We start from the raw sequence: 22738 nt of genomic DNA, 5'->3' as shown, positions 1-22738 counted from the left end.
ACAACCCCTTCTTGCCCGATGTCCAAGGGAGGCCCTCGCCCCTGCAGCGCTGTGGTCTAACCACGTCCCCCTCTTGGGCCGCAGGCAGCGCCAGGGTGCAGTCAGGAAGGGTGTGTCCACCCAGACACTTCAGGTAGCATCTCGGGGCCAGCAGGAAGGCCCCCTCAAGCAGCTAGAGCCTGCCTGCCTCCAGGCAGGGGGAAGTGGGTGACTGACCACAGGCCTGTTCTGAGCCCTGCTCACGCGGGGACCTGCTGTGCTCAGCGTTTACTGGCTGGTTTCATCCTCAAGACAACTCAAGTGCAGGCCCTCTGCCCTGCAGATGGGGAAACTGAGGCCCGGGCAGGTTAGTGAGTGGCGACAGTCACCCAAGATCATCTCCGCCCAGAGACTGCAGCTAGACCAGCAGACTGTGCTGCCACCCTTCCCGCCCCCAGCTGGACATGAGACCAGCCCAGGCTCACAGCTGCCCCTCTGAAGGCTGACTGCCCGCCCCCCACCCCCACACTTCAGAAGGTCGCCGCAGCCAGGACCTCCAGATGACGCTGCCCTACAGGGACTCACCAGTGAAGGGGCCTTAGAAATGACTGAGCTTGGCCTGACTCCGTGGGCCCATGTGACACCAGTGGGCCCTTGGCCAAAAGTGACTCTTCGGTGTTGGCTATGTCCCCAACCTCCAGGCCATCTCATTATGCTTCACATTAGTCCTGTGACCCCCCCAGGAGTATGCTCAGGTTGCAGGGGGGGAACCTCAGTCTCTCTGACTCTAAGCCATGAGCATCTTAAAGTCTAGGTGGCAGCAAGTGGACCCAGAGCCCGAGAGGCCTCCAAGAACCTCTAGGCCGGGGGCCCCTGACTCGAAGGGGACAGACTGCTCAGAGAGGTTGAGCCAGAGGTTAACCGTGCTGGCAGCGAGGACCCAGGCCTAGGTCCTGTGGTGTTACCCCCTCTCCTCCTCCCTCAGAGTCAAGGCCCTGAGCAGAGGCACCTTAAGGAGGTGCCCATGGTGCCACCTAACGATGCCACCCCCTATTAACCCCAGCCTGGACAGCTCCTCAGTCTCCCAGGCCCTCATCCCAAGCTCAGGGCTCCCCTCTCTGCTCTGCTCTGTCAGGGAAGCCACTGTGGGCTGTGGGTAGACAGGCCAGCAAGCCTTCCAACCCTGAGAAACCCTGTAGGACTCTCACCTTGATTTTGCCAATTAAGGAAACTTGAAAGTCGGGGACAGTGGCACATGCCTGTAGTCCCAGTGGTTTGGGAGGCTGAGACAGGAGAATCACCTCAGCCACTCATCAACGCACTAAGGGCTTAACGAGACTCTGTCTCAAAATAAAACATAAAAGGGGGGGGGGGCTGGGAGTGATATCATCAAATTATATTGCTACATTGGTGCATGTATGAATCTGTAACAACAAATTCCATCAAATATGTACAACTATAATGCCACCCATTAAAAATTGTGGAGGAAAAAGGAGGAGGTGCTGGGGATGTGGCTCAGTGGTTAAGCAACGCTGAGTTCAATCCCTAGTGCCAAAAATAAAAAATAAATAAACAGACTTGAAAACCAAAACTAAATAAATAAGTAAATGACAACTGTCATCTTCCACCACCTCAGTTTATGACATGAAGCAACTTTAAACATCAAAAAGGCAGGAAGGACATACTCTTTTAATTTTTTTTTCTTTTTTAATTTTAAGCCAGTCCTTTTAAAGCTGAGACTTAACTTCCTGAAAAACAAACTACATCCTTACTTTTCCCTGATCCCTGGGGACTGGTGGAAGCCTGGCCCCTCACTATCCTGGTCCCTAACCAATGACAGGGACCTCCACTGAGGCCCAGGCAGGAGCCACAGGGCAGAGATGGGGTACAGGGCAGCTGGGCTTTCCTTGGTTCCAGAAGTAATGGTCTGTGCACCCAGCTGTCGCCCTGGCTTCCAGCCAGGCTGTGGGGACCCAGGTCATGGTCAGGGCCCTCTAACAACCCTACTTTCAAAGTGAACCACAGCCAAGCACAGTGGCACACGCCTGTAATCCCAGTGACTCAGGAGATGGAGGCAGGAGGATCCCATGTTCGAGGACAGCCTCACAACTTATTGGGACACTGTATTGAGATTTAAATTTTTTTTTAAAAAAAAGTGAGCCAGAACTGCAGAAGGGAGCCACAGAGACTCACTTTTTTGCTCTGGAAATGTCTATGTCGAGAAGGACCACATGTCCCACCACCAGGGCACCCAGGCTTCTTCCTGCCTGCAAGCTTCTCCTTGGCCCTCTGGTGAGTGAGAGGACAGCTTAGGACCTCCGCCTGATGGGTTCGGTGTGTTTGGGCTCCAGGCCCGGAGGGCAGCCTTGCCGGAAGAGCCTTCATGCTTAGGAGAGAGGGTGGGGTTTGACCAAAATGGAACTTAGGGATACGGGGAGACACTGAAAGACAAGATGGCAGTTCAGTGCCACGCCTGTGGCTTAGGAGCGCACATTCACCTGGTGCCCTTTATTTCCTTAAAGGGGTCAGCCTTGTCACCTACCCAGGAGGAAAAACTTTGGCCTCCCCTCTGCTGCTCAGAAAGTCCTGCTTTAGTGGGAGCCTGCGTTGCTCCTTGGGTCACAGAGGACTGGCACGGGGAAACCTGGCCGAGGTTCAACTCTGCAGTCTTGTGAAAGAGGCTTGGAGCGTGAGGGGTGGCAGGCTCTTCTGGTGGGGCCTGTGTCACCCTCACTGGTCCCACCCACAGTCAGCCCTACTCCAGGGAGTCTGGGAGCCTGGAGAGGAGGGGCCGTGGCCCATCGTGGATGGAGGACTTTAAGAGGCCATCCCTTTTGTGACCTTCTTTACAATGTCGGGGCCAGCACACCTGTCAAGCACCTTCAGGCATGGGGCTCCACCAGTGCAGGGCCCATGGGCAGCAGGGTGACCTCCTCTTGCCCAGGCTGCTCAGATGGAGCTGGAACAGTGGCCCAGTATTGTCACAGTGCACTCTGCCCTCCCTGAAAAAGCAACCAGGGCCCAGAGTGAGCCCACGTTCAACCAGGTCAGTTGGCTACTGTCCATTTGGAGCTGCCCATTTGGCCGTACGAAGAACCACTCAGGAAAGAGTCGTCCTCCCTCACGGGGAAGGAAAGGCACGTGGCTGGCTTTGGCTCTGAATCCAGCGCCTGCTCCAGCCAGCTGAGGCGGGGAAGCCCTGGGGTTTCCCTCAGCACATGGCCTTCCACAGGCCACTCAGGCATGACAACAGGGTGAGCTTCCTCCTGGGGACAAACTACCAGATAGCCTTGGACTTGGTGGCTTTGTCAGCACAGCAGGAAAGACAAAAAAGCACAGAAGGACATTCATCGCCAGAATGCTATTTGGGGAAGCGGTCTCCTTGTTTGGAATAGTGTGGAAAGGCCCTGGAGCCAGCAGACCCCAAACCTGCCCTGCTAACACGTGGCGAGGCCCGCTCTGTGTGCCACAGAAGACTGACGGGGCTTACCTTGTGCCAGGGACCGTTGCAGGCTCTTCATGTGCACTAGCTCATTTAACACCCTCAGGACCTTCAGAGGAAGTAGTGCAATGCCCACCCGAGAGATAGGAAACCGCGGCACCGAGAGGTCCTGGGACGAGGTGGGTTGACCGGACTCATAAATGGCAGGGCCAGGACTTGCATCCCGCTGTTCTGGGGGGAAAGACAGAGGAGCCTGGCAGGTGGAGAGACTGGTGGGGCGAGGGGAGAGAGAAGGCCTGGAGAGCCATAGAGTGGGTACTTGAGGGGACAGAAGTGTCCAGCAGAGGTGCTGAGCCATGACCTGTGGTGTGAGCGGGTGTGCGGCTATCTCCCTTCCTCCAGCCTCCTCCAAGCCTTTCATAAAATTGACATGCTCACTAATTACTTTTGTGAAAACAACAAGGCGCTGTTCCGCGTGGGGTATGTGCAGCAAGTGGGAAGAAAGGCTGGCACAGAAGGAACCGGGGCTGGAGACCCTGGGGCTCCTGAAATCTGTTTACATAAGAAAACAGGCCCAAAGGCTTTGTCTGCAAATGGCTCTTCTGAGTTTTATGTCTGCGTGCCTAACCAGGAGGGAGCTATATGCCAACGAAGGCCTATGTACTCCACTCCATTGTATCATCCCTGTGAAGTGACTCAGAACAACCCTGTGACGATCGAGTGGCTCCAGGTGCTCTGTGCCCATGCCCAGCAGCACCCCAGAGCAATTCTTCTAGGTGGGAGTAGGCGCTGGCGTGTTTTACACATTTGCCTGCCTGGTGGGTTAAATCACCTGTGCACAGACACCAACAGTTCATTTTGCTTGAATGATTCCATTTCCCTGGGGCATGAAGCCCTGCATCTTAATGAAAGGTGGTCCTCCTAGCCAGACCTTCCTGTCCCCAAGACAGAGTGACAGGAGCTCTGTATTCCTTCTACTTCATGCCAAGACATGCAATCCTGAGGAGCAAAGGCTCTGGAGTCGCCTAAATCTGATGAGACAGTATTTCCATAATTCTTCCCCACCTATTTTTTGTACCAGGAATTAAACCCAGGGGTGTCTCAACCACTGAGCCACATCCCCAGCTTCTTTTTTATATTTTATTTGGGGACATGGTCTCATTAAGTTGCTTAGGGCCTCACTAAATTGCTGAGACTGGCTTTGAACTTGCGATCCTCATGCCTCAGGCTCACTTGTTGCTGGGATTACAGGCATGAGCCACCGCACCCAGCAGTTTTTGCACAACTCTGAGCTTCCTGACAAGCCAGTATCCTCACAGTGAACTCATTGGGTTAGATTCTTAAATGAAGATATAATTCACATACCGGAAAACGACCCTTCCCACACTAGCATGCAATGCAGTGCTTTTTAGTACAATCACAATGTTGTGCCACCAACACAATCATCCAACTTCAGAACATTCTTAATACTCAAAAAGAATCCCTGCGCCCATTAGCAGTCATTCCCCGCCCCCTCCCCCAACCCCTGGAAACAGCTAATCTACTTTCTGCCTGTACAGATTTGCCTATTCTGGGCACTTTATACATATTGAATCATATAATGTGTGGCCTTTGGTCTCTGGACCTGCTCACTGGCGTAATGCTTTGAAGTTCCTCTTATAGCACAAATCAGTCCTGTGGCTAACAATCCATGGTGCGGATGTACCATGTTTTATTTCTCCTTTCATCAGTCTTAAGATGTCTGGTTTGTTCGCACTTTTGGGCTACGGTGAATCATGCTGCTATGAACATTCATGGACAGGTTTCTGTGTGGATGTGCATTTGCGTCAGCCTTGGGCCAGTGCCCAGGAGTGGAGATGCTGGGTCCGGTGGTGGTTTGGGGTTTGACGTTTTGAGGAGCTGCTGGACTGTTTTCCACAACTGCTCCACTTGATATTCTCACCAGCCACAGGTGAGGCTGTTTCTCCACATCCTCCCCAGCACTTGTTTTTATCTCTTCTTTTGGTTATTGCCATCGTAGTGGGCATGAGGTGGCAAGTTATTGTGGTTTTCATTTGCATTTCCGTAATTAATGATGTTGAGCATCTTTTTATGTGTATTGGCCCTGTGTATCTTATTTGGAGAAATGTCGATTCATATTCTTTGCACCTTGAGAAATGGAGGTATTTGTCTTTCTGCTGTCATTTTGTTAGGCTCTTGAGAGGACAGGATGGGATGATGTGGGCAGCACTACGGCTGGGCACATGGCAGGCACCCACTGAATACTTTGCATCTATAAAAATACTGTTGGGCATTATTTTTTATGAACTAAAAATTGAGGAATGTCGTCTCAGAATCAGAGAAGTAGAGGATCCATTTGTGAAGAACGTTCCACAGCAGGAGAGAGGAGAAGTGGCCAAGCGTCACTTCTGGGACTTCCTGGAGGCCTCCGGGAGACTCTGAGCTGTCATGTGGGGCCTCCTCAGAGGAAGCGCTCAAAGAGATTGAGGCAGGAAGAGGACTTGAATGACGCATGCCCTAGCTGCTGGGCCAGGGTGGAGGGCCGGGAGCCTGAGGGAGGGAGGACTCTGGGCAGGGGCCTGAGAAAGAGCACCCAGTGGACCAGGGGAACAAAGGCAAAATCAAGGAGAAAGTCGGGTCATCTTAACTCCATGGGGTTCCCGGCGGAGGAGGAAGTGCTGGGGGTGCTGAACTCCTACGACCCTGCAGAAGCTAGACAGAGCACAGAATGTTCCGTGAGAGTTCCACTCTCATAGAACAGCAGCAGCAGAGCTGTGCCCCTTGGGAAAAGAGGGTTTAGCAGGTGGGGAGGTGGCGGAGCCTGTGACAGGCATGGGCCAGATTCTCTGTGCTCTGAGTCCAGCCTGCCACCCTGAGTGGCTCCTGTGCTTGATACGTGCTGGGTCTCCACTAACTGAAAAAACATATTACCCAGTACCGGGGACTCCACCCCTTTGGGTGCAAAGACCAACTGTATACACCCAAAAGACCAGTTGGGCCAGCCAGCTAGGAGCGTGCTCTGCAGAGAAGAGCCCCTTCTGCCTGGGCCCTGCCGCCGTCAGTGGCCAAGTAGGAGCAGATGGATCTCTGATAAACAGTGCAGCCTTCTTTTGGGCAAATTAAAAACAGAAAAATCATCACCCCATCACCAAGCAACTAACACGAACCTTGTTAATTTGTTAGCATGTCTTCTCATTCTGTCCCTCTCCCCATATACGTGTATTATCTCCATTTTACATACACATGTTATGCTCATGCAATATTTAGACATGTCATTGGAGCCTGAGGTTTTGAGCAGTATCAGCATTTTCCTGCTGAGTTAGGATTTCTTTCTAACTATCACATTTGATGGCTGTATAGAGTTCTGTTACACAATGTGGCATACTTTATGAAATGATTCTTCTGTTGTCAGACATTGAAGTTATCCTCAATGTCTCACTGTTATAAATATGACAACGATGAAGGTCTTTGTGGGAAAATGCTATATACATTTCTGGTTATGGATTCCCAGGGTTGGAATTACTGCGTCAAAGGACAGAAGCATTTTAAGACATGTGTGTGTGTGCAAATACACCCGCGTGAGTCTTGTACTAGGGTTCAAACCCAGGGGTGCTCCACCACTGAGCTACACCCCCGGCCTTTTAAATTTTTATTTTAAGTTGTGTACTTTCCATTAGCTGCTTACATGAGTTGTTTATATCACCTTTGTTGCAAATATTTTCACTATGGTTTGCTTTTCTATTTCAGATTTTTTGACATTCAGAGATGGTAAAATTTTGTAAAGTCTGTAGATTTTTTCTTTCATGATTTCTCTCTTTGCCTTTTCAATGCAGAGAATTCCTCTGCACACAGGAATTCACTTGTTTTTTCCTGGGGGAGACAGGAGGGTAAAGACAGGCCCCTGGGGTTAACAGACTCGGCTAAGAGATGGTTCTCCAGCAGTTTGCTGAACCCCTGTTCCCTCATCTGAAAAGCAGGGCTAAGAGTACCTATGTCCTAGGTCTGGGTGGACTGAATGAAATGAATATTGTGTGCTTGCTTAGCACAGGGCTTGGAAACACACACGGAGTGACTAGGAGCTGTTATCTCTCTCTCTCTCTCTCTCTCTCTGTGTGTGTGTGTGTGTGTTTACATTGAACCTCTTAATCTCGCTGGAATTAGTTAAATGAATGGTATAAGATAAAGACCCACGTGTGTTTTTTCTCAAGTAACCACCTTCCCCCAAAACCTCTGACTGAATAATTTATTCCTTTCCCTTGGAGACTCCTTTAAATATATGTATATAGATAGATAGATATAGATAGATATAGATATATAGATAGATAGATAGATAGATATAGATATATAGATATATATTAAGCCTTTTGTATCTCTTTCTTTCCTGTTTATCCTGTTGCATGTAATATATCAAATGTATCACTACAATTTTACAAAATAGTTTATTTTAAGATTTTCAAATGTACTCTTTTCAGGTACTCTTCTGGGTGAACCAGATAATAATTGTGTCAAGCTGGTGGCCGGGGGGGGGGGGGGGGGGAAGGAATTAGCATAACTACTTTAGACTAGTTTCAGACTGGCATGAAATCCAAATGCAATTTGTAAAAAGTGACATTTTAGTAATATTCTCTCTTGTTAATGATACATATGATTATCTCTAGGATTTATATTTTGTGATTTTTTTCATATAGGTCCTGCATATTTCTTGTTATGGTTACTTCTGGTTACTTTGTATTTTTGTCACTATGGTGAATGACACTTTTTCCCCTGTAGATATTGGTTAATGGTAACTTACAACCTATAGGAAAGATTTTATAAATTTGTCTTTTATAATATCAATTCACCCATGCATTGTTATTTCAAACTGCTTTTCAGTTCCTTCTTCTTTCTTTTCTTTAAATATTTTTAGTTGTAGATGGACACAATACTTTCACTTTATTTATTTGTTTTATATGTGGTGCTGAGGATCAAACCCAGTGCCTTGCATGTGCTAGGCAAACACTTGACCACTTAGCTAAAACCACAGCCCCTCTTCTATCTTTTCTTGATAAACTCTTATATCATCTATAAACTATGATCATTTTTAGTTTCCTCCAAATATTTACAACTGTCATTCAGATTTCATAATTTATTACATTGGCGTGTATTTATAAGATAATACCATGGATAATGTTGAAAAGTTCTGTGACAATCACACGTGGCATTGCCTAGGAGGGACTGATACAGTGCCTGGACCATAGAGGGGACTGCATTAAAGTCAGTTGGTATTTGTTGTGTTAAAGAGGAAGCTGTCTTTTCTAAGTTTCACAGAGTTCTGAAAAACTGAGCACTGAATTTCACCAAATGTCTATTGTGATGACATTAAATAGACAAATGCCCTTTTTCATTTACAGGCATAATAACTTCATTTGTGAACTTTCTAATATTAAACTATTTTTGCATTTTTAAAATAAATTCTTCATGATGATGATAATTTTTTTTGCATTCTGAATTTCATTTAGGGTTTGTACATATATATTCATCCATGAGATTGGTTTATATGCTTTGGGGCATGTCATGGTGGAATAGTCATGTAAGGTTTATAAAATATCCTGGAGCCATTTGTAGAATATCATCATTATCTGATTTTTGAAAATTAAAAAAAAAAATGCTGACAAAACCACTTCTTCTAACAATCATTTAGAGAGGTAATTCTTTAGTATTTTCTTCCATTTCTTTTTGGGTGTTGATAAGCCTTGCCTATTTCTTTGCATGTCACCTTTGATCAGTTACATTGTAATGTGCAGAGGACACTCCATTGGTTAAGGTTTCCAGGTTTTCTTATGCACGGTTTTCTGTTATGGTGATTTCTATTTTATTGCTACTGTCATCTTCCTTTCTGTATTTCTAATTTTGGGTGCGGTGGCCAGGATCCCAGCAGGAAGTGGTGGCATATTCAGAAGAGATGGAATGGTGAGCAGCCGGCTGTCTGTCGACCTGGGAAGGCTTTCTGCTCCCTTGACCTTAGTTCTCAGGGGAGGGAAGTGTGACACCAAGTCCAGCATGACTGCAGCTGTGACACAGGCCACCTGGCTTAGCTGTGGTCTCCCGAGAAGGAATTTGGCTGCTGCTGATCTGCAGCAGGCAGGATGGGCTCAGGGGAACAAATACCCCACCTGTCCCTCCCCTTGGCTAAACCAGGGGGAAGCAGCCCCTGGGATGGAGATGGTGTACGCAGGGCAGGTGGAAACGACTTAGAGTGGGTGTTTCTTTCCTTTGTTCTGTTTGTCAGAAGTTTATCCACTTAGTTTTCAAGTCACATGCTCTTAAGTTCATTTACCTATTCTTTTTTGTTTTTTTTTTTCCTGCTTACATCTGTGTTGTTGTTTGGGGTCTGGGGATTGGATAAGGGTGAGGGCACCCCCACCCAGCTACATTCCCAGCCTGGTTTTGCATTTAAAAAATGGCCTCTGTCCTCTCAGGGAGCCCTCTTGCATGCTGGAGGATCGTGGTCTGGCTTGTATTTCTCACCTCCCTCTTATTTTAAAGCTGCTTTGTCTTTTCCCTCTTGAGGGCTTTCTCAAACTCTTTCCTCCTCCTTCACTTTCTCAGGACCTGTGCTGCCACGTCCTGCTCCCTGGTATCTGTTCTGCGCTTTATCTCAGTTTTCACCTGGAGTCTTCTGCCTTTGGACATGCAGTCGTCTCTTAAATCTTACATTTTGCAAATTGAACCATTTTTTAAAAGGTTGATTTGAAGGATGATTTTTTTAAGAACAATGGTTTCGTTTAAGATGGAGACAGATCCTTGGAACTCTTAGAACGATGGGGCCCTTTCTTTTGAGCGATGATATGTTTTCATAGTCTGATGATTTTTCTTTTAACTGTCAAGAAAAAAATAAGATTCTTTTAGAGATGGAAGTAGATTTCTGCCCAAATTTTCTTACCAAACATAAAAAGAAGGACAGGAGACCCCAACCCAAGATTCAGCTTCTGGGGAGGCAACTGAGGGGGTGGTGGGACACACAGAAGGTGGGCTCCCTCCGGGATCCTCATTCCCTTGGTCTTTGCTTTGTGCAACTTTAGGACAAAGGACCACCCCCAGGGGGAGGGTGCTCCAGCAGCACATGCCCACTCACCCACCTCTCACCCTCCGTCCTCCTCTTGCTCTTTCTCCTGGGGCGGGGCCAGGGGGGCAAATCAGCAACTAATGGTCTTTCTTTTCTTTTTTTTTCTTTTGGTACCAGTGATTGAACCCAAAGGTGCTTCACCACTGAGCCACAGCTCCAGCCCTTTTTAAATATTTTATTTAGAGACAGGATCTCACTGAGTTGCTGAGGGCCTCGCTAAGTTGCTGCAGATGAGTTTGAACTCTCAATCCTCCTGCCTCAGGCTCCCAAGCTGCTGGGATTATAGGCATGCGCCACCATGCCTTAAAACTCATCAATTTCAGCACCCTGGCTTCCCAGGACTGAAGGACATTTTCTCTTATGTCTACATTGGTTAAATGGCTTTTTGAATGCAGACTTTCCAGCCCACCCCATCTTTCCCAGAAATGTGCACCACTCAGCCAAGAAAAAGAGAAAATACACGCAAAAAGCGCTAGAAATTAGAAATGATGCTAGTAAGAGTCACAGAGGGATTGAAAAGCAATTATAGGAGCATAGTGAGCAGATGGGCGGACGAGACCAAACACCACCAAAGCTCTTGAATCTTAGTTTGCTTTCTGGGTCTCTGTGGGGCTCGCCGTGTGAAGGGTGTTTCTGGACGTGGCTGGCAGTGTTCACCTAGGGCTAATCCTACACAAACAGGGGTGCTCCTCTGAAAGAATAAATCAAACCCCGGTTGTTTCTTCCCACTCCCCTGTGCCTGTCCACTCGTACTGCACTAAAACTCTCAGTGGCTCCCTAGGGTGGAAGGGGCACCTTCCCACTCTTCTCCAGATCAGCACCGGGCAAGCACCTGCTCCTCAGCACTCAGAGGGAGCCGCACAGGACATCTGCTCTGAGTCCGCCTTCATTCAGGAAAGGGACAATGCCACTATGAGCAGAAGGGAGAGCTATCACCTGACCTGCATCCCCAGTGGGATCCCCATATTCTTGAAAAGTGACCCAGTCACTCAGAGAAGTTGCGACCAAAAGCATTAGTTCAACCAATTCACCAAACCACCAGAGGAGCTGGAAAAGGGCTGGGCAGACCTGTGGCCTCTAAAGAGAATGAGCGTGTTGTTCAGATGGTGGTCTAGGGCTGGGGTGGTCAGACACTATTTAGTTGTGGAATCTTTGCTTTAAATATTTTGCCTGTAAGATTGTGTGTGTGTGTGTGTGCGTGTTCTATGCATGTGGGCACAGGTGTGTGTTACCACTTGAGTATGCATGTACTGTGCTGTACATATTTAGGCCTAGGATATGTGTGAGCAAGTGTGTGCAGATGGCACGTGTGTGGTGTGTGTGCCCATGTGTGGATATCTGGGTGCATATAAGGATCCAGGGTGAAATGCAGCTGCTGGTGGGGGAGGGAGGCCAGGTTCCCTGGGGAGGCTCCAGCACCCCGTGGAATGCAGCTGGGACCTACTGCTCTCCTGACGAGTGGTGATTGTGTGGTGCTGCATGTTTTCCTTGAAGATCTAAACTGACTCCCCAAGCACAGAGCGAAAGACCTGCATTAACCAGGCAGGTCATCGGCATCTGCTGAGATGACCCCTCTAAGGGGAGAGCATCTTCTCTTCCCTGTGGTACCAGCTTTTGGTTCCGACCTACCTCGGGGATATGGGCTGTTTCCTTGTCTCGGTGTTTCAAGAACATCTTTGAAAAGGCCAGAAAGCCTGGTCTGCTGCTCTTGCGTGCACTGGAGGGGCTTTCCTGTTCTGAGTGGCTGCTTCTGGGTCCCCGTGACTCCCTGCTCTCTCTTCCTGTCTGCCAGCTGGTGCTTTGCGCTGGCCGGAGCTCTTCCCTAGTTAGCTGCCCTCTGCCCAGTGACAGTCCTCACCCTCCCTCATTTGTTTATCTGCAGGAGGAAGCTCAGAGCCCTGAAAGATAAGGCACTGGCTGGGTGGAGCTGGCCTCTGGCTTTGTCTGAGAGGCTCTGTGTGCAAAAGGAGCTGAGTCCTGGTTCATGGGGATGGGGTGAGGTGCCAGAGTGGGGCAGTTCTCAGTGTCCCAGGGACGTCTCTGGGAGGGGAGGTGACATCAGACCAGAGATTCTTCCTTGCTGTCTCTGATACAAGACAGTGTGGCTCTGAAGACAGGATGGGGCAGAAAGATGGGCACTAAAGGGGTGGGAGAGAGAGAGACAGAAGAAATTTTCCTGGGCAGAATAAAGAAGAGTGTGGAAGTGAAATTTTCCAAAACATTGCTCAGATTTTTCCTTAAGCATTCATTGGTTCAAAGTAATAAAATTAAATATTATAAAATTTGCCACATAACACTGTAAAACTTCCACACAGCTAAAAAACAAACAAACAAACAAACAGTAAATACTGTCAAAATAACTCCATCCAGGCACTGTGGTGCACATGGTAATCCCAGCGGCTCAGAAGGCTGAGGCAGGAGGATCTCAAGTCAAAAGCCTGCCTCAGCCACTTAGCAAAGCCCTAAGCAACTCAGCCAGACCCTGTCTCAATAAAATAAAATAAAAGGGTTAGGGATGTGACTGAGTGGTTAAGCACCCCTGGGTTCAATCATGGATAACAACAACAACAACAACAACAAACTTCAAAATATACTCTAGCATAGACCAAAAATCAAAGTCATATAAATGAAAGATGATACATAAAAGTGAGAAAAAACATAAAAAGGAATTCACAGAAAAAGAAATAGAAACAACCACGGAGGAGAACATGCTGAACCTTTCTCATAAAGACAAGCAAATTAAAGTAAGCTGTCATTTTCTTTCACCTCTTAGACTTGCAAAGATTTAGAAGTCTGATAACAGTCAGTTGGCAGGGTGTGGGGACACAGACACTTTCAAATCCGGTTAGTAAGAGAAAAAAAAACACCAAGTGCATTGGAAGATAGTTGGTAGCCTCTGTCAAAACATAAAGTGCCCATGTCCTTTAGCCCAGCAGTCTCCTCCTAGTGATTTAGCAACAAGCACTAATAAGCATCCATTATGCTGTGCTCAGCCTGGCCAGGTACTGTTCTGAGTGCTCTCCACACACGAGTTTGTCCAATCTACACAGCAACAGGTATATGTTGTGTTACTGTCATCTCCATCCAACTGATGAGGAAACTAAAATGATGCGTTCACCCAGGTACACAAAGATGGAGGGGTAGAGATATTCACTGCAGTTTTATTTATAACAGCAAAAATCTAGAAATAACTACCTATCTATCACCAGGGTCTAGCCAAACACATAGCCATAGTCACATATCCACGTGGTGGAACATGATAAGAAGGATAAAAACCCATTTCTCTCTCTCTCTCAGCTCACATGAAAAGACCTCTAAGGTATTTTTGTCTTTTGGTAAAAAAGCAAATTTCAGAAGAACATATATAGTGTGATTTTACATGCATCTTTTAAAGATATGTACATATAAGCTTGTGTGCATGTTTAAGAGTTCTGGAACATTTTGCAAACAGGAGAAGTAAATCCAAGAAATGGATCTCATGGGATTGGGGAGGAGACGTATTTTTCATTCCATTTATTTCTGTATGCTTTTTTTTTTTCAATTAAGGTACAATCAAGTTAAATAATAATATATGTAAATGTTTGGTGGAGTGTGTGGCCCGCAGGAGGGACTAAGTGAAACTTCTACAAGGAAGCATTGCCTTCATGGCAGGGACTGGCCCCTGCTTAAGGGATCTGTGAGCATAGCAAATTTTCAAAGTTCCAAGAGCCCCAGTGGGAGAAATGGGGAGAGATTTTGTTGGGACAGGGAATAGGCCAGCGACTCCAAGGAAGAGTCCAGATAGCAATGGCATTCCCCCAACCTCCAGTAGACCGCCGGGCTCGGCTAAGGGTCAATGGACTCCTGTGGCCATCATGGCTGCCAGGCTCCTTTAGGTTAGGGACCACCCACCTTGTGCCCCTCTAACAGGGCACTTGAGCTAGAACTAACTCCCCCTTCTACTCAAAGTTTCCAGGAAAGTAAAAAGTACCTTCTCTTCCCCCTCCCCCCTGAGCCAAAGAAGGTGAACTTTCTAGAAAGAGAAGGGAGTCTGGGGTGTTCAGTACTCAGAAACAACCTCAAGTTTCATCCCACAGCTGCTGGGGCAAATCTGGGTCTCTGAAGGGACAGTGACCAACCTCTAGGAAAAGAAAACCATGGGGCCGAGTGTCCAGGGAAGGGGGAGAGGGTTAGTCGGGGGAGAGGTCGACACAGAGAGAGCATGGCTTTGTCCCTCGTGGTCCCTGCTGCCTGCCCGAGACCCATTCGCTATGACCCCACCTTGCTCCGCCCCCTGGGAGTCTCAGTTCTTCTCATGGTCAGCATGGCAGCTAAGAGGTCGGGGCGGCCCTTCCAGACAGTGGGCACCTTCAGATTGACCCCTTAGCTGTCAGCATGGAAGTTAACCATGTGTTCGCGCCCAAAGGACCCCCGCCCCCGCCCTTCCCAGATGCTCCTTGTATGCTGTGGGGGTGAGCAAGTGTCCATTCATGACTGCTCGTGTCAGAGTCTGTCACCAGCTCAGAGGACTCTCGGCCCTAAAGTTTGGAGACTTTGTGGGCAGACTCTTCAACCTCCATCAGGGAGCCTGTCCTTTCAGTGACTAGGAAACTGGATTTTCCTGCTTGGGTTCTAATGAAGTCTTTGATCTATTTCAGGTATCGGAACTGTGTTTACACTTACAGAATTCTGCCCAATGAAGATGACAAATTCACCGTTCAGGTAAGTCCCTTGTGAATCTGGAAATCTAGACCTGACCTGAGGCTACACTGGCAGAGAAAGAGAGAAGAGGAAGAGGAAGAAGAAAGCCCATGCCCCGAGGATGTAAGGGCCTGGCTGAGCCTGTCCTCCTCCAAAGCACATGGGTGGCTTAGCAGTCAAGGTGACCCTGCTCTGAGATGCGACAGAGCAGGCATGCCAGGGGTTAGTTGTGTGCAAGAGGGTGAGAAGTACCTGAGGGGAAGGGGATGCCCAGAGACACAGGAAAAGCGTTCCTGGTTTTCTTTAGTTCTCTCAAAGGAATGAGCGTAGATGGTCTGGGAAGGGGGGACTGGGGTGCACTTGCAGGAAGCCTGCAAGAGTCACACGTCGCGGCCCTCGGGGAGTGCTGTTGCGAGTGCTCTGCTGCTCAACACCGATGCTCGTGGCACCTGCTCTTGCCACGGGAAGGCTGGTGCTCCAAACTTTCAGCTGAATTTTACAAAGAAAAATCAACTGCACCCATCCACCCGGGAAGTGTGGGGAGACCCCCCTAAGCACAGTTTGTGTGGTAACAGTGGAGACTTTGTTCGACCGCAGTGTGTGATAAAGGAGTGCTGTGGAAGTCAGGGAAGTTATTTTTATCTGGCTGCATCAAGAGAACATGGGGGTGAGAGAAAGAAGGAGGCAACGGTCTCAGTGACCTCAGTGGGGGTGGGGTGGGGGTGTGCAAGTCCTCAGGGACCATGGTAAGAGGCCCAGCAACCAGCGGCACGCAGCCATGCCAGAGCAGAGCCGCAGGCCCAGACGAGGGTCTGGAGGAGGTTCCTTGAAAAGAAAGTGGAAGCAGAAGTGGGAGGGGGCGAGGGGGAGGGGGAGAGGTAGGGCACAACTGCTGGTTCTAAACTCCAGGGGATGATTCCCCTTTCAGGACGCAGTGTAGACACAGAGCTGCACTCAAGGGCCAGAGAATAGCAGGTCCCTGGGGCAAAGAGACCCAGAAATGTGTCGAGAGGGAGGGGAAGATTCGTGGAGCAGGCCTCTCAGGGTGACTGATTACGGGGACCAAAGGAATCACTTCAGCCAGCCGCTTAGTCCAGAGTGTGGGACCCTAAGGGGTTGGAACCAGCCCTGGGGGACACAGAGCGGCCTTCTGGGAGGCAGGGTCTGCTCGCTGCGGGGCCTCACAAACGGGCAGGTGTGACTCAAGCAGAAGCACTCTCCCCGATGGAAGTCAGGCTGAGCACTGCGTATCTTGGTCATTGCCGCGTGTGTGTCCCCAACTTGGGACTGGTGAGGACACCATGCCCCTGGAAGGTCTCCGGCTGGTCCTTGGTGGAAGTCACCAGGAGCATGTGTCAGCAGGCCGAGGGTAGGACTGTCCTCTCGGGTACTTGGAACCTTTGTCTCTGATGCGTGCCCCTCACCGGCCAGGGTGCCCGGGGTGCGGCTGGAGCCCAGGGGAGCCTGCTTGGGGCAGGCAGTGGCCTCAGGGTCCACCACACTGCTTGAGTCGGGGACCCGTGAACTTGGCCAGCCAGGTCGGCATCCTTCCTGGGTGGTTTCCTGAGAGGACTCAGCTCTCTGAAGTTAAAAGCCGGTCCGCGCCTTTGATCTTTTTCCCCTTGTGGTTTACTCTATTCCTTCAAAGTGAAGAAAACTTTAAGTATGACTGGGAAAGACGTGACTCTGTGGCTTCTCGAGCAGGGTCTGTACCAGGGCTTCTGAACACAGACTCCGTCTGGAGGCTGTGCCCCTGAGTCCTTCCTCATGTTCCTGCTCTGGTGCTTCCTGGGACGCTATGAATCCTCACGAGTCCTGCTTCGGCTTTGAAACCCGGAGCCTCACCAGGCCTTGGGGTTGTAAGAAACAGACTCACTTTGGCTAAGGCGGGTGCCGGGCTGTGGCCTGGGTGGAGACGTGCACAGCAAGAAGGCCACTCAGAAGGCCCTCAGCTCGGGGCCAGAGGACACGGGCCCTGTCCAGGTTCCACCTCTGTGACTCAGCTCATCTCTGTGGGTTTGCCCCTCCCCTCCGGCTGGCTCCTTTCAGTTCCTGGTCCCCTGGGAGTCTGATTGGATCAGCCCCAAGGATTCCCTTCCTGGGCCATGAGCCTGTGAAGGACTTAGCTGTCTGGGAGCAGGTGTCTGCCTACCATTGGAAGATGGGGACAGAATCTTGGGGACAGGGCCTGGCTCCCTAAGGCCACCACATCAGGGCAATGGGCAGGCAGTTTTCACAGAAGGCACGTGGGCCTGCTGGACAAATCTACTCCTTGCCTGTGACCTCTTAGGTAGCCAGCACCAAGTAACTAAGGAACCCGGGGCCTAGGTAGTCTAAAGAAGTTTCCACCTTAAAGACTGCACCTTCCTATAAAAATACACCTCCTGAAATAAATGACAATGTCCTCTGAGGAGTGACACTGCCCCCTAAGCCAAGCCTGAGGCCCCCTGAGACACCTGGTCGTCCTTGAGCTCTGCAGGTTTTAACTCAAGTTCCTCTTTTCATATTGAGGTAGACCCTCACACTCTTGCCTGAGCTTACCCACAGTTTCTAAATAACTCATTCCTTACACCTCAGTCTGTTTGGTGCCACCAGAATGTAAGGCTGCCCAAAGAAGCAGCCACTGACCTGAAACCTTTCCTAGGGAAGACCCGAAGCCTCCGCTGCCTTAGCTCTTCCCGTGCAGGGGGCGGGGGGGGGGGGGGGCTCCTTTTTGCCAGAAAACAAAGACACACTCTATCTTCCTTCTTTGCAGAGCTACAACTGAAGGCAGGCTACCCCTCATGGCCCACGGTGGCCCTACAGCAGGGCAGGGTGTGACCCCAACCCTCTGGGACCCTTCCTTCCCTCCAGCTTTCGCAGATTCACAAAAGTCAGAGACGGGAAGGATACAAACCAGAACCTCACCCAACCCTCCTGTGTAAATGTGCCTGTCTCAGAATTGGGGCTCACACCAGGTCTGCGTATCCCCCTTCCAAAAGAAAAGCCTTCTTTAGGCAGCTCAGGGGATGTGCTCCCAAGCCTGGCTGAGGGCTGGAATCCCCTGGGCAAGGGCGAAGACAGGCCAGGACTCCACCCGGGGGGTGAGGAGGCAGGGCTTGTGGCCCTCAATGCTGGGTCCTTTTCCTTCCCGGGTGGGAGTGATACTTGCCCTGAGGGGAGCCGGCCAGCACCTAGGGCAGCAGACCTCCGTCCCTAGCCGGGGATTGGCTGCAATCCAGATTTCCAGCCTGTGGCTTTGTTTCTGCCACGGGAAGTAGGAAGGTCAGCCTGTCCCACCTGTGCCAGGTGGTGTGGATTCTGGGAGAGGAGGCGGTGACACATCCGCCCCAGGGGCGTGGGCTGCCCTGGAGCTGCCACCCCCACCCCTTGCTGCCTTATTACTGGGAAGAGAGGGCAGCAGCAGCAGCCTCCAACACACACGAGTCCGTTCCACCTGCTGCCAGGTGGGAGCAGAGGGAGAAAGGAGCGGGAAAGAGCAGGGGAAGGAACCAAGACAGGGAAGGGGAAGGGGGAGGGGGGGAAAGCGGGGGAGAGAAGGGAGCCGCCGGCCAGGTGGGTGGGGGGAAGAGACAGCAGGGCTGGCTGCCAGGGAAGGGGGACAGGTGACCTAGAAGATTCCAGGCAGTGCCACTGGGGGAAGGGGTGAGTTCCCTGAAGCCTCCCTTGGCTCTGCTCTCTGGGCTGTGGACCCCCAGGCTTCAGTGGCTGCGGAACTGTGAAGCAGCTCTTGTACCCCTGCGGGGGCCCTCAGACCTGGAGAACCTTCTGGACGGGGGCCTATGCCACATCCCCAGGCCTGGGCAGCTCTCTGAGCACTGCACGAGGCAAGGGCCAGGCAGGACGGCTCAGCCCCTCAGGCCCCCGTTTCCCACACCCGAGAGCCCCAACTCCTCTCCGGGGCTGGGAAGGGAAGTGACTCTCCCCTTGGGGAAGTGGCACCGGGGTGGGTTCCTGACTCCAGAGCGGCTGCCAGGCTGCCACTGCCTTCAAAGTGACGCTGCTCCCTGTGAGTTCGAGGCAGGAGGAGCAGTCCCAAGCTGCAGCATGGCTGAGAGAGCCCACAGAGCCCACAGAGCGGCCTTCAAAAGTGTTACCAGCACAGCTGTCCAAGCTGCTCCGCAACCGAAGCCCGAGGGGCCTGAGGCTCCGCCCGCCCTGCACCCTGCCAGCCCTTGCTCCCGTTCCAGCTCCTTCCTGCCATGAAGAACACAGCAGAAGATAAAGCCTGCCCGTGACCCCCGTCACGTGGAAGATCTCTGTGAACTTCTGCTTTTGAGGCCGAGATTGCATCCAGGGTCCGGAGGGGAGGTTGAATTCCAGGCAGGAGCACCTGCAGGTTTCATGCACCTGTAGAAGAAAATGGGCCTTTGAGATGATCAAGCTCATAGACTATTGTCCGTCCACAGGATTCTTTCCCTATTTAGAAGAAAACCCAGGGGCTGCAGCAGTCCAAGCGGTAAAGAGGAGACTCTTGATTCCAGTTCCCGGTGGTGGTGGTGGTCAAAAACCTGGCTTTTGGAGAGGGAAACAGAACAGCAAGCCGCTCCCCCGGGGTCCCGAGGTGCACTTGAGCCATTGTTATTATGCTCAGGAAGCGGGTGGCAGCAGTTATTGTTCAGAGTGGTCACCCCGTGAAGTAAAGATTCCGTCTGAGCCGCCAGGCAAAGGATGTGGCTCCTCCACACACTTCCTGAGGTTGCACAAGGAGGTGAGCTGAGAGGCTCAGAGAAGGCCCACAAGGTCACAGGCAGAGGGTCCCTCTAGGTCATGATTGCCACTTTCTAGGTGCCTACTTTATATTTTTTTCCTACAACAGAAAACAGACAGGTCTGCTTTGTAAGCCTCTGAGTATCCTAAAGCCTCTTGCAGCTGCCTTCATGCTCCAAAGGGGACTTGATGGACGCGAGACTCTCTGGGCCAATATCGCTCCACATTCTATAGAGGCCTCCTGCTGCAGCCTTTGGGAACTCAGTAGGACCGAGTCCCACGGCCAACTGAGGCTTTGAACTGGCTCCACTAGAGGGAAGCAGTTTTGTCTTTTTCTGCTTTGAAGCTGGTAGGAATTCTTTTCTTTTCCATCCCGTCATTTTCCTCCCGTTGCTAAGGCCGGGACTGGGCTCTGCTGACTCACTGGGCAAACTCAGAGCTTTCTTTGACTCAAAAGGCTTTTCTTCTGTTTGGTCTCTGAGTGAGCTTGTGTCCCACCTTGTCTCATCTGCTCTCATTTTCTGACCTTCTGAGCACACATGCCTTTGTGACATGCAGACTCCGCCGTTCCCTCGTGTGGCTGCAGGATATGTGGTCCTTTCCTAAGTGTTTTAGAGAAGTCTGGAGAATTTTGTCCCCTCTACCTCCCAGTGACCATCTCCTTTTTTCTCCCCACCCGCCTGCCATCTTGTTCCTGCTTCTCCCTGTTCCAGAGCCTTCTGAGCCGCCTTGCCCTAGATGGTGGGCCTGTTTCTTTGGTTGTTGCTGTGGCCCCTAACAGCACAGAGCTGGGGATAACGTGTATCATGTGACCGATGGGTTTAAGCTAGTCAATAGAATGCAGTTGTAACCAATGAGACACGAAGGGGAGTGGTCGATGGGGCTTCTGATAAAGGTCTACTTGTCTGACTGCTTGTCTGTAAGGATGAAATGGTCTCTATCTACCTTTGGAAGTTGTCACAGGATATGACAGTTGGAGCTGCTGCTGCCGTCTTGCAACCATGAGGAGAGGCTGCTGGAAAGTGAGGCCAGCATGCAGATGGCAGAGCAGAAAGATGAAGTGAACCTGGGTCCTCAGTGATGCCATTGAATCAGTTGAACAGAATCAACCAGCCTGGGAGCTGCCTGCCTCTAGACCTCCTATTTAGTGAGACTGTTCATTCCTGTCTGTTCAGGTAGTTGAATTAGGGTTTTCTGTTACCTGCAGCTGAAAGCACCCTAACACAGCAAAGGTCTGGGCTACCCTGGGGAATTTCAAAACAGAAGGCGTCAATTTTAGGTTGATGTCAGGTTTCTCTGACACAAGTAGCCCCTGCTCTCCCCTCATCTTCATCCTGGCTGGTACCGTGTTGCCAGGATCTGCTCCTCCCCGCCCCAGACATTCTTAAAGTCTGTCTTTGTGTCAAATACCCTTGGGCTCAATATCCTTTTCTCCAACTCTAACCAGAAATGGAACAAAAACCAACCGATATCTCGGCAATCTCTGTGCCCTGGGGAGGCATCTGGATTTCCTGCTTGTTGCAGAATGATTTAGCTTCTCGCCCCAGCTTTGCCTTGAGATCAGGTTCTAGGTCTAACCTTCGCAAGTGCAAGCTTGCACCCCACAGAAGGGCCTTCCCTCTAAGGAAACACCCCGCCCTCTGAGCAGCCTTGCTCCATGGGAATCGCCTGCACCTGCTGCTCTGTAACCCTTTCCTCTCTTCATCTTCCTTGGGGCACTTGCAACTCTCTGCCTTAGTATCTTTATCATTTGGTTTATTCACTGTCTGTCCTGCATCTGTTCTGGCCCACGGCCAGTGCGCAATAGATCTCTACCCGGGGGGACCCATCTGGCGGGCCCCTGAGGAAGACAGAGGAGCAGCAGGCCTCGCCACTTCACAGGCTTTACCCTGCTCTGGTCAGCAATCTCACACCGGCTCCTGCACAGTGTCCACTGCTCCCACCAGGTTTTCCATGCCTGGGTCAATTTCCTCTGGGAAAACAGCAGACCGGGCTGGCCCCCGTGCTTAACTGGCCCTGGCCTCTCTCCCCGCTTCTCCCGCTCTTCTTTGGTTTCACTCCTGGGTCCTAACAGCCTGGGCTTTGGACATCCAGAGAGGTTGCCGGATGCTTCCTGAAGCTGCGTTTTGGGAGAAGGCCCTGCCTCGGGTCTCAGTCATTATTCTAGTTCCCTCGGGGGTGCTATTGACTCTCCTGAGCCTCTGGTTTTGTCAGAAACAGAGGGACAACTGCAGCTCTTCTCTCCCAGGGAGGTTTTGAGGACTGAAAGACGGTTCACGTAAAGCACCGACACTGCCTGTCGGGGCACTCGGTGAGAACCCCCGCAGCCAGTCCGATCCACGCCAAGGTGGAGTTTCTCAGCACAGCCCCTCCCTGCCTTAGACCAGGTGGGGACACCAGGCCCCGGGGAAGGAGAAGGTGCTGGGGCTTGAGGACAAAATGGCCTCGAGTCCTGAGATGGGCAGCAAAGCGGCCACAGAGGCCAAGTGTCTAGGGTCCCGCCTGCCCCTGGCCCTGGCCCAGGAGCCAAGAGGGGTCCCTAAATCCTGCCTGTGCCACTCACTGAGCCCGCGCCATCTCTGCTCTGAAGGCTGGGAAGACAGGCGGGGGCAAGGCAGGCTGGGCCACTGACGACAGCGAGAGTCGCGGACATGGAGGACGGGCCACACCCTGCCTCCTATCCCCTTGCCCACAGCTACCACTTGTTGAACCCTTACCAGGAGCTGGCTCTTGGGCACACTCTGTCCTCCCAGGAGGGGGATTATTACTAGTCCCGGTTTTTCAAAGGCTCCTCTGGGCTGCTGCTGCCTGCAGACCTGCTG

General features: G+C 50.9%; 1 protein-coding gene across 2 annotated transcripts in view; it reads left to right on the top strand.

Annotated features, from left to right (window-relative positions):
- The window catches only part of Inpp5d (inositol polyphosphate-5-phosphatase D), a 109047-nt gene that overhangs the window by 953 nt on the left and 85356 nt on the right, over positions 1–22738 (top strand). For both annotated transcript variants that reach the window (XM_076866101.2, XM_076866100.2), the window contains exon 2: positions 15164–15227. In XM_076866101.2, the coding sequence (XP_076722216.2) occupies positions 15164–15227 (64 nt within the window). The remainder of the gene's footprint in view (positions 1–15163; positions 15228–22738) is intronic.

Source organism: Callospermophilus lateralis, chromosome 9 (genome assembly GCF_048772815.1).
Source record: "Callospermophilus lateralis isolate mCalLat2 chromosome 9, mCalLat2.hap1, whole genome shotgun sequence".
Taxonomy (NCBI): domain Eukaryota; kingdom Metazoa; phylum Chordata; class Mammalia; order Rodentia; family Sciuridae; genus Callospermophilus; species Callospermophilus lateralis.
This window is presented reverse-complemented; position numbering and strand designations above follow the sequence as displayed.